Source organism: Cucurbita pepo, chromosome LG04 (assembly GCF_002806865.2).
Source record: "Cucurbita pepo subsp. pepo cultivar mu-cu-16 chromosome LG04, ASM280686v2, whole genome shotgun sequence".
NCBI lineage: Eukaryota > Viridiplantae > Streptophyta > Magnoliopsida > Cucurbitales > Cucurbitaceae > Cucurbita > Cucurbita pepo.
Genome location: NC_036641.1, coordinates 6,204,155 through 6,216,562, shown reverse-complemented (window position 1 = coordinate 6,216,562; position 12,408 = coordinate 6,204,155). Strand labels below are relative to the sequence as shown.

Sequence of the window (12,408 nt, the reverse complement as noted above, 5' to 3'; positions counted from 1 at the left end):
TTTGAAGATACAACGATTAAACTAATAGCCAAAGAGATCGAAAAAAACATTAAAAATCTAGGTTAGTTGTACGTTCAAATAGGAAAATCATGGTCGAGAACCGACCATAGATTACCACAAAATTTTTCATTTTTTTCTTCTTGAATGTTGAAAGCTCAAAGTTCAAAACCCATATGGTAAAATTTTGAATTTTTTTTCCAAAAGGTGTGTGGAAAGGGAGATTTGTTATTAAATTTCTTCTTTTCTTTTGTGCAAAATCTAAGTTCATTATTCGGTAGGTATGCTATCATACGAACCCATAGAAACAAAAAGATTGAAAAAGAGAGAGGGTTTCTAGAAGAGTCGGCTACGTTCAATCGATAGGATAAGATGATTAATCTTTTTCGGTGGTTCAATCATATGAACTTCATGGGTAAACGTGCTTTATTTGGAGCAATTTTATGTTGGGTGACTCTCCTGAAAATTTTCATAGAATGCATGATAAAAGAATTCGTGTTGATATGTGGAAATGTCAGGACCATCGGGAGCTAAATCCTGCATGTGTCATTGTAATGTAAGATTCATGAACTTGTCTAATAAGAATTCGACGGGTTCGTATAGATTTAAAAAACTTTATAAAGAAAATAAGAAAATATTGAGTTTCTAGAAAGAGGGAAGAGTCACAATATGTCACCAACCCACTATTGTGTCCTTTTTAGTGTCCTTATGCTCTAAACTAACAACTCAATCAATGAAAAAGGTACCATTTTTACAAACTTTATTATGATTCCACACCAAACTCTAAACAAAAACCCTTTCCTCTCCAAAACCCACCTTCAAAAAGTTTGTAAACAATGGAAAATTTTGTTGCTCTTTGTTGGGTTGTTTTTGAAAGTGGAAGAACATGGAAAGATGGGGATTGTTCTTAGAACATGGGAGGAGGGTGTGTTGAGTGTTGTAATGGATATGGAAAGTGGGTTGCTTTATAGGTGAGAGGTAACGAGTGTCACAATCACACTCTATCGAGACTCGCAATGTGATCGTATTGCACTTACTAACTGAAACTTGAGTTGTTGTTGGTATGGGTGATGTGTGCTCAAGCCTCTGACCCCGTTCTTGAGAAAAGGTTTTAGAAATAGAAAATGTTTAAAAATCGCACTACTACGCAAATAAACAGTCACGAGTAACAGCCGAACCCCATCGCTAGTTGATATTGTTGTCTGCTTTGGCCCGTTACGTTTCGCCATCAGTCTCATAGCTTTAAACCGCGTCTTTTAGAGTTGCGTTGTGGAACTGGTACTCATCCAAATGATGTTTTCTTTCGACTTTCCTTGCAAAGCTTCCACATTACACGTCTTGTAGGGAGTGGTTTCCACACCTTTAGGAATGGTTCGTTCCCCTTTCCAACCGATGTGGGATCTCACACCGATGTGGGATCTCACACTATAGCTTTGATAGCGTATAACAACTAGTCATATCTCATATAGTACATTATAGAGCATTTTAGATTTGATAGGTGTAGATATGATTTTGGGGAGTGTTCATACACCCTCCGTTTGAGTACATCTTGTCTATTCTCACAAGAAACTTAATTGCAAAAAAAAAAAAAAATCTCGTTCTAATGTAACAAACAGACGCCGTGAACTATAACCATACTACTCAAGAAAATGAATGAATGCTATTATCCTAACTTCACTTCCGCAGTCGTTGCAGCAACGTGTCATTCACGCTAATGTGTCTTGTCTTTACCTGAAGAATAAGAGTAGTACATGACTTGAGTATTTTAAGAAATACTCAATATGAAACCCCACTGTTCGGGTCGAAAAATGCGTACACGAGCAAACATGGTAGGACCTATCCTTTTATAAAACATCATAGAATGGCCTTAGGCTTCACTTTCCAACCCGAGCAAGGTTGAATGTGTGGTACTTCCCCACACACGGCCCACACGCTCGCACATGGACCCACCAAGCAGGATCGTATACGCACCCCTTAGGCCTGGCTCGTCGGGCTAACACGCTTACATACCGTCGGACACTATAAAGGGAAAGTGCTCGCATGATATCATGACAAACATAAATATCGTAAGGTATGCATCTAGTCAAACATCCTCTCATACATAATCCAACGAGCCTATGGGATATGCATATGCAAATTTTTATATAATTTACATGACATGGTGTGGAAGTTTGTGCATCATAAATTATCAAATCATAAACATAATTCTACATTATAGCATAGCTTGTAAACATGTCATAACATAACAGTCATAATTATGATATGTGCAAGGGCTACGAGACACGTGTCATCATACGACATACAATTTATCCAACCAAGTCAACAATAGGGTCATTTACATGGTTGACCTAAACCATAGTTACTATCTTATTCTTGACACTAGCTCGAAACTATCCTTGAAACACGAGTCAACCTATTTGGGTCCACGACATCGAGTTGGGATATGTTAAAAGATTTAATCCATTCCAAGTATTACATCAAAATCATCCCGAATATTACATCAAAATCACTCATGTCTACAATTATTAAAATTACATTTAGGGTCTACCCTGAAATTAACACTTGCCTACCCTTCACTCTATCCTTAGCAATTAAACCTATTCTACTATTCAAACCTAAACTAACTTAATTCGACCAGATAATACATGCGATACAGATATGAAAGAAAGGGTAGATCTTAAATCAAACAATGTTAGGGTACCTGGCAAGAATGGATAGGGTACCTGACACCACTACATCGGCGTTTTCAGTGTCCTTATTGATGATGGAAGCATAAGCTCTCGCTAGGAGCTGGTCTACACGGTCCTCCTCGCATTGCCTAGATCTCTTAGCTGGTTAGGAGGATTCTCAATGTGTCTCTCTAGACAATTCATGGCAATGTGACCCTCTTGGCCGCACCTAAAGCATGCTCTAGTCCGAGCCAGGAACCATCCCCTGACCCTCCGTCGGTCTAACTGTTGACCTCGCCCTAGGTCCCTGCGGTATCCGTCAGTCTGTTGTGGGTGCATTGGCAACTGACAGTGTGGGTCGATCTCGTTATATTGTCGCTTCTGTCCCCCTACAGCTATCGGTGTTGGCGGTTCTCGGAGTTCTTCGCCTCTGTTCCCATCCATAGCCTTAGCTGCCCTCAGAGCAGCAGCATATGTGGTAGGGTTTATGGCCTTAACCGTGCCACGAATACTCTGGTCCAAGCCTAGGATGAATCTCTGAGCTAACTTTAGTTCTGTATCAACCAACTCCAAAGCAAAGCGCTTCAATCTCATGAACTCTCTTGCATAGGTAGTGACGGAGCGTCCACTCTGTGTCAACTGGGTGAATTCCTGTTGTTTTCGGAGTCGGGCCTCGTCTGAGTTGTACTTTGCCCAAAAAGCTTCTCTAAATTCTAGCCATGTGATCACTCCTCCATTAGGGCTAAGGATCTCCCGAGTGAATTCCCACCATAACTCTGCATCGCCCTGCAACATGAAAGATGCAAACGACACTTTCCGATCATCAGGGCAGTTCATCAACCGAAAAATGTTCTCCATCGACAACACCCACATTTCTGCAACTGTCGGATCTTTCGAGGTCCCGTTAAAGATACGAGGGTCGTACCTCTTGAAATCCTTAAAGTACCTTGCTCCTCGAGTTGACGTTGCCATGTTGGCCTATTGGGTGGCCACAAAAGTTTGCATCAACGCCTTGAATGACTCCCACATCATGGCAGTTGTAGGGTCTAATCCAGTTCGAGGTGCTGCTGGGGGTGGCACTGCTGCGTTAGTTCGAGTCATCAATCCCTCATGGACCAGACTCTCCGTTCCCCTGCCTCGTTCTCTGGCAGGGGGTTGTCTTCCTCTACATTCTCTTCCACGTTCTCTAGGCGGCATGATCTATAACCAACATGTAATATATTAAATCTACACCGCCCAACACATGAATATATAACATACACCATATAGTCTACGAACCTTAGCATACGAATATCCATATAAATCATTGCATTATTACACATTGATCAACAACATACAATATTTAACATGTTTATTATCTTTCATAGGGCACACCTTAAAGTGACGGTACGTCGGTTGAGGAACCATACAAGCATGTTGACCTACCATGTAGGCCAGTCTACATAATCTATAAATCTAGCTCTTATACCATTTGTAACGCACTTATTTTTCCTATTTAGATAGAACACTGCTACATGCATGACATGACTCATATGCATGGAAGGATCGTTAAAACATTACAAAATAATGTCATGGACTTATACATTCATTTAAAATAACATTGTTAACAACATAGCTAAAACATTAATATAAGTTTAAATGTAACAAACAGACACCCTTAACTACCTACAGACAACTAAAGGAAAATAACGAATGCTACTATCCTAACTTTGCTTCCATGACTATCACATCAACATCGTCAGCCGTGTAGGGGTGCCTTACCTTTACTTGAATAATAAAAGTAGCACGCGGTAGGACCCATCCTTTTATAAAACATCATTGTATGGTCATGGGCTCCGCTTTCCAATCCTGTCAGAGTTGGATGTGTGATACTTCCCCACACACGACTCATGCACGCACACATGGATCCGCTAAACAAGCTTGTATACATACCCCTAGGCCTGACTCATAATACTCTTATGCATCGTTGAACACCACATAGGGAAAGGACGCGCATGATGTCATGGCAAACATAAATATAATAAGGTCCACATCCGTACTAAACATGACGAGGAAGTATCCCGATGCACACGACACATAAATGCATAAGGTCCCCATAATTTAAAATCATGACATAAGTTTATGATACAAGTCAAACCTCCACTCACACAAACATAATCAGCCCATGAAACAATCATTCGCAATTCTTTTCATACCTTTCATACTTTGACGTAATTTACATGGCATGTTGTGTGAATATTTATGCATATCCTATATAGAGATGCCCATGTGCAGGGTGGGATGTCCAATCCCCAACCCACCGCCACAAGAAATGTGTAGGTTTATTGTTCTTGGGAAAAATAGTCATTTTAAAAAAACTTTTTAATGTATACTTTTTATTTTCATTCCTGTTATTAGAAATTTTTGTTGAATCACATTATAAATTATTATTTGTTGATCAATCAAAAAAAATAATAACAAAATTTGGAAAAATAGCACCAAAAAAATAGTGAGTTTTTTTTATTAACAATTTAATAGTTGAATCGACGACGATGAATGCAACCAAAACAAAACCACACAAATGACATAAAATAAATTGGTCCAATAATCCAAATGTTTAACATTTGTGACTACTAACATGGAAACAAGACATTAAATCTATTGGAACTTCGAAGATATAAAACCCAATGAAGGCGGAGGGGGCCAAGAGTTGGGCGAGAATAAGAACAAGAACAAAAAATATAATCTTCGTCTAATCTTCGTTTATGACCCTATTTATATAATGGGGAGAAATCTCTTTCCACTTTCTCCTCCATTCTCGTCTAAATAGAGAACCTCCGCCCCATCAACGCGAATTAAATGGACATCTCTAATCATAAATTATCAATATCATAAATATGATTCTATAACATGACATAATCACATTATAGCATAGCTCATAAACATGAGCTAACACAATATAGTTTAACATAGTATAACATAGTATAACATAGCAACCAAGCCAACAGTAGAGTCACTTATTTGATTGGCCTAAGCCGAAGTTGCTATCTTATTTTTGACACTAGCTCAAAACTATCCTTGAAACACAGGTCAACCTATATGGATCCATGGCATTGAGTTAGAACATGTGGAAGGACTTAATCCACCTAAAGATCTCAAACAATCCTCTATTTTAACTTAATTACACTTCAAGGTGAAAAAGTGGTTGCATTCACCTCGATTGCTCCTAACAACGTCAAAAACCTACCTTGAAACACAAGTCAACCTACATAGGTCCATGACATTGAGTTAGGACACGTGAAAGGGCTTAATCCACCTAAAGGTCTCAAATAATCCTCTACTTTAGCTTAATTACACTTCAAATGGTAAAACAATGGTTGCGCTCACCCCGATTGCTCCTGATAACGTCAAAACCAGCTCCATAAGGGTAAAAAATGTAGGGAACTAGTCCAAAAAGCCCTTAAAAATTTGTGAAGAAGATTGGCATATATAAGTTCAAAGCTATGATTCAAGACATTTTAGGTGTGAAAAAATTCTAAATGTTTAACGTATGTTTTAATTAACATGTTTTCATTCGATGTTGAATCTAAATTCAGAATGACGAGCTTTAGGTGTTTTGACACACATCCTTTCTTGATTTGATTTCATATTCCTTTATTATAGGAAGGAGTCTGTTGATTTTAGGTGAGGGATATTTTTGTCCATTGCTTCTCACTTTCTTGTGGGCTTGGTTTGGTAAATGAATTGACATAACAGTGGTAGTATAAATCTTAAAATATTCCAAATGGGATGGCTATTGGCTCTCTATTCCTGGGTTTGGTGGGGGAGTGTTGTTCAAAAAGCTTACACAAAAGAACATAGATTCCAATTCACAATACACAACACTTGCCTACATTTACTCCCAAGGGTCAGTCTTCTAGAAGAGAGGGATTGCCCATTCAACAAAAGGCAGCTCCTTGTAAATACCAAAAGAAAGAAGGTCAAAGGTTTAAATGTCTCTATTTCTAGAACTTCACGTGTTCCTAAAAGCCTCTGCTACCATTTTTCCTAACAAAATTTGGTCAATTCCATCTACTGGAAGAGATCTGATCAGATTCAAGGATCAATAATATACCAAAATCTCCCTAAAAATTGACTTCACAATGGCTAATTTATCCCAAATGAAAGATAATGTAAAGTCAACTGAAGTTTCAAGATGCAACAAATTAGAGATTACCTTCTTAACTGAATCATCAGGTACGAGGAACACTGCTCTGAATGAGGCAACAAGGAATTAAACATATAAAGCAAGTCGTAAAGTTTCATGGTATAATAATAATCATGTTGAGTGATTTTGTTTATGAAGCTAATACATAGAATCAGTATGATGTCTAGATTGTTTTACTGGTATGTATTAGATCTCAAGGGAACAATTTTTCATGTCTAGAAATGAACTCAATATTGCTATATAGACGACGAGTTGACCTTGCTAATTACTTCAAATTTTTGCGAATTTCATAGAAATAGCTCAGAATTACCACAGCAGCTGCAACCGCAACTCCGACGGCACCTTGTGCCAATACAGTGCTGTCGTTCGCAATTGCCCTAGCGGAACCCGGAGTGAAGCCTAGCTCTGAGAGTTTCTTGTGTGATTCGGCATAATCTTTGAAGAATGCATCTTCATCCTGTACAAATGGACAAGAATGGAATAAAAAAGTACTCATATATATGTGTAGCTGAATAAGAGAACAGCTAAAACATATTTTTGGTCCTTAAACCATGGCATAATTTCAAATGAATCCTTAGTTTCCATTTCGTATCAAATTGATCTGAAATATCATTAAATTGTTGGATCACTTCTATAAAATCAATCATCATGTCGTTATAAAATCAATCATCATGTTGTAACGCAACTACAATGTACCATAATCGTACTCAACAATTCCAAAGAACCAAGCTTCTGTTTTCAGTGATGAGTTACTAAAAAAATAAATTAAAAACAACCAAAATGCACAATCTTTGTTATTGTCAATCTAGTCATGCTCGTCTAGTGCGTGTTGCCCGTGGCCGCATGCGCATGCCACGTTGAACCCTTTATGTTATTCCATGTTGTATTGCTTTACTATTGTATTTTCAGTTTGTATGACGATTTGGCAAAATCATGTCTAGGCCTGTTAGACCAGAATTGTCCCAAAATGCACTATAGAGGGTGTGACTAGTTGCCAACTCCTCCCCTTGATTTTGTATGACCATTCGGCGAAATCACGTCCAAGCCTGACCTGAATCGCCTCAAAATATACTAAGGGGGATACAACTAGTTGTCAAATTCTCTCTATTCAGGGAAAAGTTATATACAGTTTAAGACTACAAAAGTAAGGACTAGTTTCTCCGTTTGAGCCACTTCAACGAACTCCTATAGTCTAGACCAAGCGGATTCTTTATATTAAGATTGAGCTAACCATTACAGTACAATCTTTTAGTTTCCTCTTATGGTAGCAAAATGGTAAATTTTCCCACTTATCCATAACTTATAAAAGACGGCCTTACCTTTGCATACAATTCGACGTACGGACGGAACTCAGGATCTTCAAGTAAAGCCTTGTCAGTAGGAAGTTTTAATAGTCCCTCTGATTCTCCTTTCAACAGTTCCCTATCAACATCAAATTGACAGCAATCAGAAATAATGGCATACGCAATGCATTGTTAATTAAGATGATATAAAATGATTAGTTTGAGATACAGCTCGAGTCCTACACAAAATAAGAGTTATCAAACTTCAGAGGATCCTCTGTCCAAGGTCCATCAAAACCAGATCTCTCCGGATGTGCTCTTCCCTGTAACATAAGAGTTCACAACTTATGATTCAACTAGTGGAACAATAAAGCCATGAAAGAATTGTGTGAATAAATTACCAATGTGTGAGCCCCAGACAATGCAACAATATCCTTGTCAGACAGGCCCATTCTATAAAAAATGTCACGCAGATGTGGTGCACCTATCATCAAATTAGAAAAAAGCTAACATTTATAAAATCAACTTCTATAAGTAACAATTTCCTAAAGAAAATTAAGCATGAAAGCAAGAATGCACAAAATGTATCATTATCATTAAACCCTAGGAAAATTACGAAGCTTCCAGAAAAATACAGATCAATATCACAAAATATTATATTAAAAAAGCATAGTCCAAATATGAATTATCATGTAGAGAGCTGACTTCTCTTGACACTTGCTCCCTTTCCGTCTGTATACTTCAGTATATACAAAAATGTATATGAGGCAAAGACTATTTGTTTGAATACTAGACTACTACTAGAAAGATAATATTACAACTACAATATCAAACAATCATGGCTTTGGTGCAGATTACCCCACCTCACCCTGTAAAGAACTGTTATTATTAGAGAATGAATTAAGATATTATATCATCCTCCTATCTTCGACAAAAAGAACTGCTTTCTTCAATGAAAGAAGAAGGTTAGACCTTTGCTATGGTGAAGAAAGGAAGATTTTGGCTCCGAGGGGAAAAGCATTGACTTACTATCTATCTGTATTGGTCTTTTTCACTCCTATGCGGATTTCTTATTGCATAAAAGAGTCCGTCGGGATTCATAGAACCAAAGGAGTAGAAGCATTCGGAGTCTGCACATGCTTTTCCTATTATAGTGGAATGAACTCTATTATCAACATGATTAAATCACAGTCAAGACTGTGGCACTGACACCTTACAATTCCAATTAGAACCTGTAAGCTGTCCAAACTTCAGCTTACTTTCTTACAACACGAGTAAAAGTTTAACGGCAAATTGCAACTAATAATAATACCAAAAAAATTTGCAGTTCTTCTTCCTTGTCTTTCTCCTTGACAAATGATTACAAAATATAATGATCACGTTAAACTAGTCACCGACAAACTGAACCATCATATTATTCATTCACAGTACATAGCTGGATGCAAAGAAGGCATACATATATCATTCAATTTGCAGGAATGCACGAAGCTACATACAACATTAAAGAATTATTATACCTTTTTTTGCATCAGGAAGTCGGCCTTCCCTGGGAGAAATTTTTGAATCCTGAGGACAAATGATTCAGGCGCTACCACAGTAGATGATGTAACCATCAGATGCTACAAGAAACAAACAAATTACTGTACCTTTCTACCAGGAACAAAGTCAATAGTGGGGCCTCCAGTGACCTCAACGGCAACTACACCAGCTAGCTGAATTGAGTATATTTAACACTATCAGATTTTGGGGGATTGTAAGAAACTTTACAGCATTAGTGAGTAGTGTATACTAGAAAATCTCATTGTTCTTGTCATAGTAGATGCATGACAATATTTGAGTCTGCCATGGTGAATGTGTAAGATTGAAACAAGTATTGATGCTATGATCTAGTAAAAATGAATATCTGACACTCTTACATCTGCCTTTTCCTAACATTTACACTCATCACTTTGTACTTCAGTACCCATGACTGGTGCCACCTTTGGCTCACTGAGGCAGTAGGATCAAATATATGAAAAATTCACTCAAATTTGGGACATGGATTATTTTCTTTTCCCTCGACTTATTTGTGAGGTGGGGAGTTCATGTGAACCGCAATTCTGGCCAATTTCTCATCAACTCCAGATGCAGTTTCTATCACATTAATTTATCATTGCCAAAAAAAAAAGAAAAAAAAAAAAAATCACTACTTCTAATTACAGTACAGGACTTCTAGTTTGAAAATTTTCCTTCACAGACTCTGGTAAATAAAGTTTTCCTATTACAATTGACACTTTCATCAAGCTTTTATCTAGGAGTTATGAAAAAGCATGTATAAACTTGTTTGCTAAAATACATAGGTATGTATAGCATATGAATTTGGACGATGCACGCATCTTTGTCTGGCACTATAAAGAGCTTTAGAAATTATATTACGAACCTACTATGCTAATAAAATTTCACTTCTACTTCAAACTCCAGTTGGAAAAGATTAACAGCGAGAGAAGTTGAAATGCTTAACAACACAAGTCAAGTACAAGCGCTTGACCATGGTAGTAAACACCAACATCCATGCAATACAATCTTCGGTTCTATAAGTAGCAAGCCCATGATCACAATTCAACTTTAGAAGGTAAAGAAATTCATCTAAATTCCATTAATAAATCAATTATCAATGTGATATCCCACGTTCGTTGGGGAGGAGAACAAACCACCATTTATAAGGGTGTGGAAACGTTCCCCTAGCGGACGCGTTTTAAAGCCTTGAAGGGAAGCCCGAAAGGGAAAAGCCCAAAGAGGACAATATCTGCTAGCGATGGATTTGGGCCGTTATAATCAATCACATTATATTTCTCATATTTACATTAAAAACACATATAGATCCTTTGCGGAATCTATTCCACGTAAAATGCATATCTACACGACCGTAATAGTCTCAGTTACCTGGTATAGGTCTGCATAAGTAATCTTCGGATGTTTAGATTTCACCTCCTCTGTTATAAAGGGGAAAATGGAAAAGAAAAACATTAAAATAAAGAAACAAAACAGTTCTCACGCTCATTAGCAGAGACAAGAGACTAGAATCTTCTAAGAGATCCTAAACTAGGATTAGAAAACAAAAAATAATTCCTATGCTCGAAGTGTAAGTCAAGCGTGTTAATTTGCAATATTTCGTGGATATTCTCGGTGAATCAAAAAAAAAAAAATTGTGATACAGCTCCACTATAATTTCTCTAAGCTAACATTAGTGAAGATACTTTGAACCTTATTCAGATAACTTATTTAATTGACTTTCAGTATACACGGTCGTCGACGCAAAGAATAAAACACTGAAGGAATCAGAAAGCGTACCACAAAAATCAATAGCCTTTTTCAGACCATTATTAGAACCATGAGAATACTCCTCCTGATTCCTAATCGATCCATTAGGCCCACCAGTTTTCGTACTCACATCATACGTACCAGCGTCGTGCCAACTACAAAACACGCTACAGTCTTAGCAACGTCGAAAATTAGCTACAGTTGTTTGTCAGAAATCACTCAAACAAAATCAGAGAGAAAGTAAACCATCGCTCAACAGACAAAAAAAACCATCGAAATCGGAGAATTCCTATTTCGTCCATATCAGGCTGTCCTAAAAGCATCGCTCAACTGTCCGCCTCCCTCATTCAATCAACCGAACTCGAGAGAAAAACGAAACGACACAAATAACAATCCGAGAAATACATCATTTATTCCTATACTTGCAAATAATCAATCAAAGTCAATGATGAGAAAGCATACGCCAAACGAAGCATGATCGGCGCGCAGTTCCGGTTGGCAATGAGAGCGCGGAGGTCACGGCGAGCCTTTTCGATCTCCTTGAGGTACTCGGTGTCTACGACCGGTAACGCCATCGGAATTCAACACAGCACCAAAACTGAAGCAGTCGCGTCGTACAGTACAGAGATCACCTGAGGATGAAGACGAAGATGAAACAATTGGATTGGATGTTCTAATACGCAGATGAACGAACGAAACAGGAGTAAATGCCTCGACCTCAGCAAAANAAAAAAAAAAAAAAAAAAAAAAAACCGCCCCTAAATTGATAACGCAAGCTCTCCAAAGCTCATCCTTTGGACCATGAACAGCCACGCGCCTTTATACAAAAAATTTCAATCAACCATTTATTTATTATTATTATTTGTTATTATTGTTTATAGGAGGAAATTCGGAAGTGAAAATTAATGGATTTATGAAATTATATGCATCATTTTTCTCAAATTTCTACTAAAAATTACGTATGCAATAAATA

At 37.6% G+C, this 12,408-nt stretch overlaps 2 protein-coding genes across 2 annotated transcripts; both read right to left on the bottom strand.

Moving 5' to 3' along the window:
• Positions 1 to 2,426: 2,426 nt before the first annotated feature.
• On the bottom strand, positions 2,427 to 4,950 carry LOC111792490. The gene is made up of 2 exons (XM_023673997.1): positions 4,428 to 4,950; positions 2,427 to 3,866 (listed from the first exon to the last, which is right to left on the bottom strand). The coding sequence occupies exon 2, from the start codon at positions 3,636 to 3,638 to the stop codon at positions 2,793 to 2,795; it is 846 nt and encodes a 281-aa protein (XP_023529765.1). The 5' UTR covers positions 3,639 to 3,866; positions 4,428 to 4,950; the 3' UTR covers positions 2,427 to 2,792.
• A 1,968-nt stretch (positions 4,951 to 6,918) lies between these two features.
• Positions 6,919 to 12,162, bottom strand: LOC111792489 (L-ascorbate peroxidase 3-like). The gene is made up of 9 exons (XM_023673996.1): positions 11,898 to 12,162; positions 11,466 to 11,590; positions 11,058 to 11,107; positions 9,782 to 9,847; positions 9,653 to 9,701; positions 8,537 to 8,619; positions 8,379 to 8,458; positions 8,172 to 8,274; positions 6,919 to 7,309 (listed from the first exon to the last, which is right to left on the bottom strand). Exons 1-9 carry the CDS (start codon positions 12,008 to 12,010, stop codon positions 7,118 to 7,120), a joined length of 861 nt encoding a protein of 286 aa, XP_023529764.1. The 5' UTR covers positions 12,011 to 12,162; the 3' UTR covers positions 6,919 to 7,117.
• Between the last annotated feature and the right edge of the window lie 246 nt (positions 12,163 to 12,408).

Bases quoted from the DNA above. Each gene is read 5' to 3' on its own strand.
- LOC111792490 (XM_023673997.1), bottom strand. From the start codon at position 3,638: ATGGCAACGTCAACTCGAGGAGCAAGGTACTTTAAGGATTTCAAGAGG.
- LOC111792489 (XM_023673996.1), bottom strand. From the start codon at position 12,010: ATGGCGTTACCGGTCGTAGACACCGAGTACCTCAAGGAGATCGAAAAG. The intron at 9,702-9,781 runs GTACAGTAATTT...ATTTGTCCTCAG, and splicing joins ACTTTGTTCCTGGTAGAAAG to GATTCAAAAATTTCTCCCAG. The intron at 8,275-8,378 runs GTAGGACTCGAG...TGATGTTGATAG, and splicing joins TTTGATAACTCTTATTTTGT to GGAACTGTTGAAAGGAGAAT.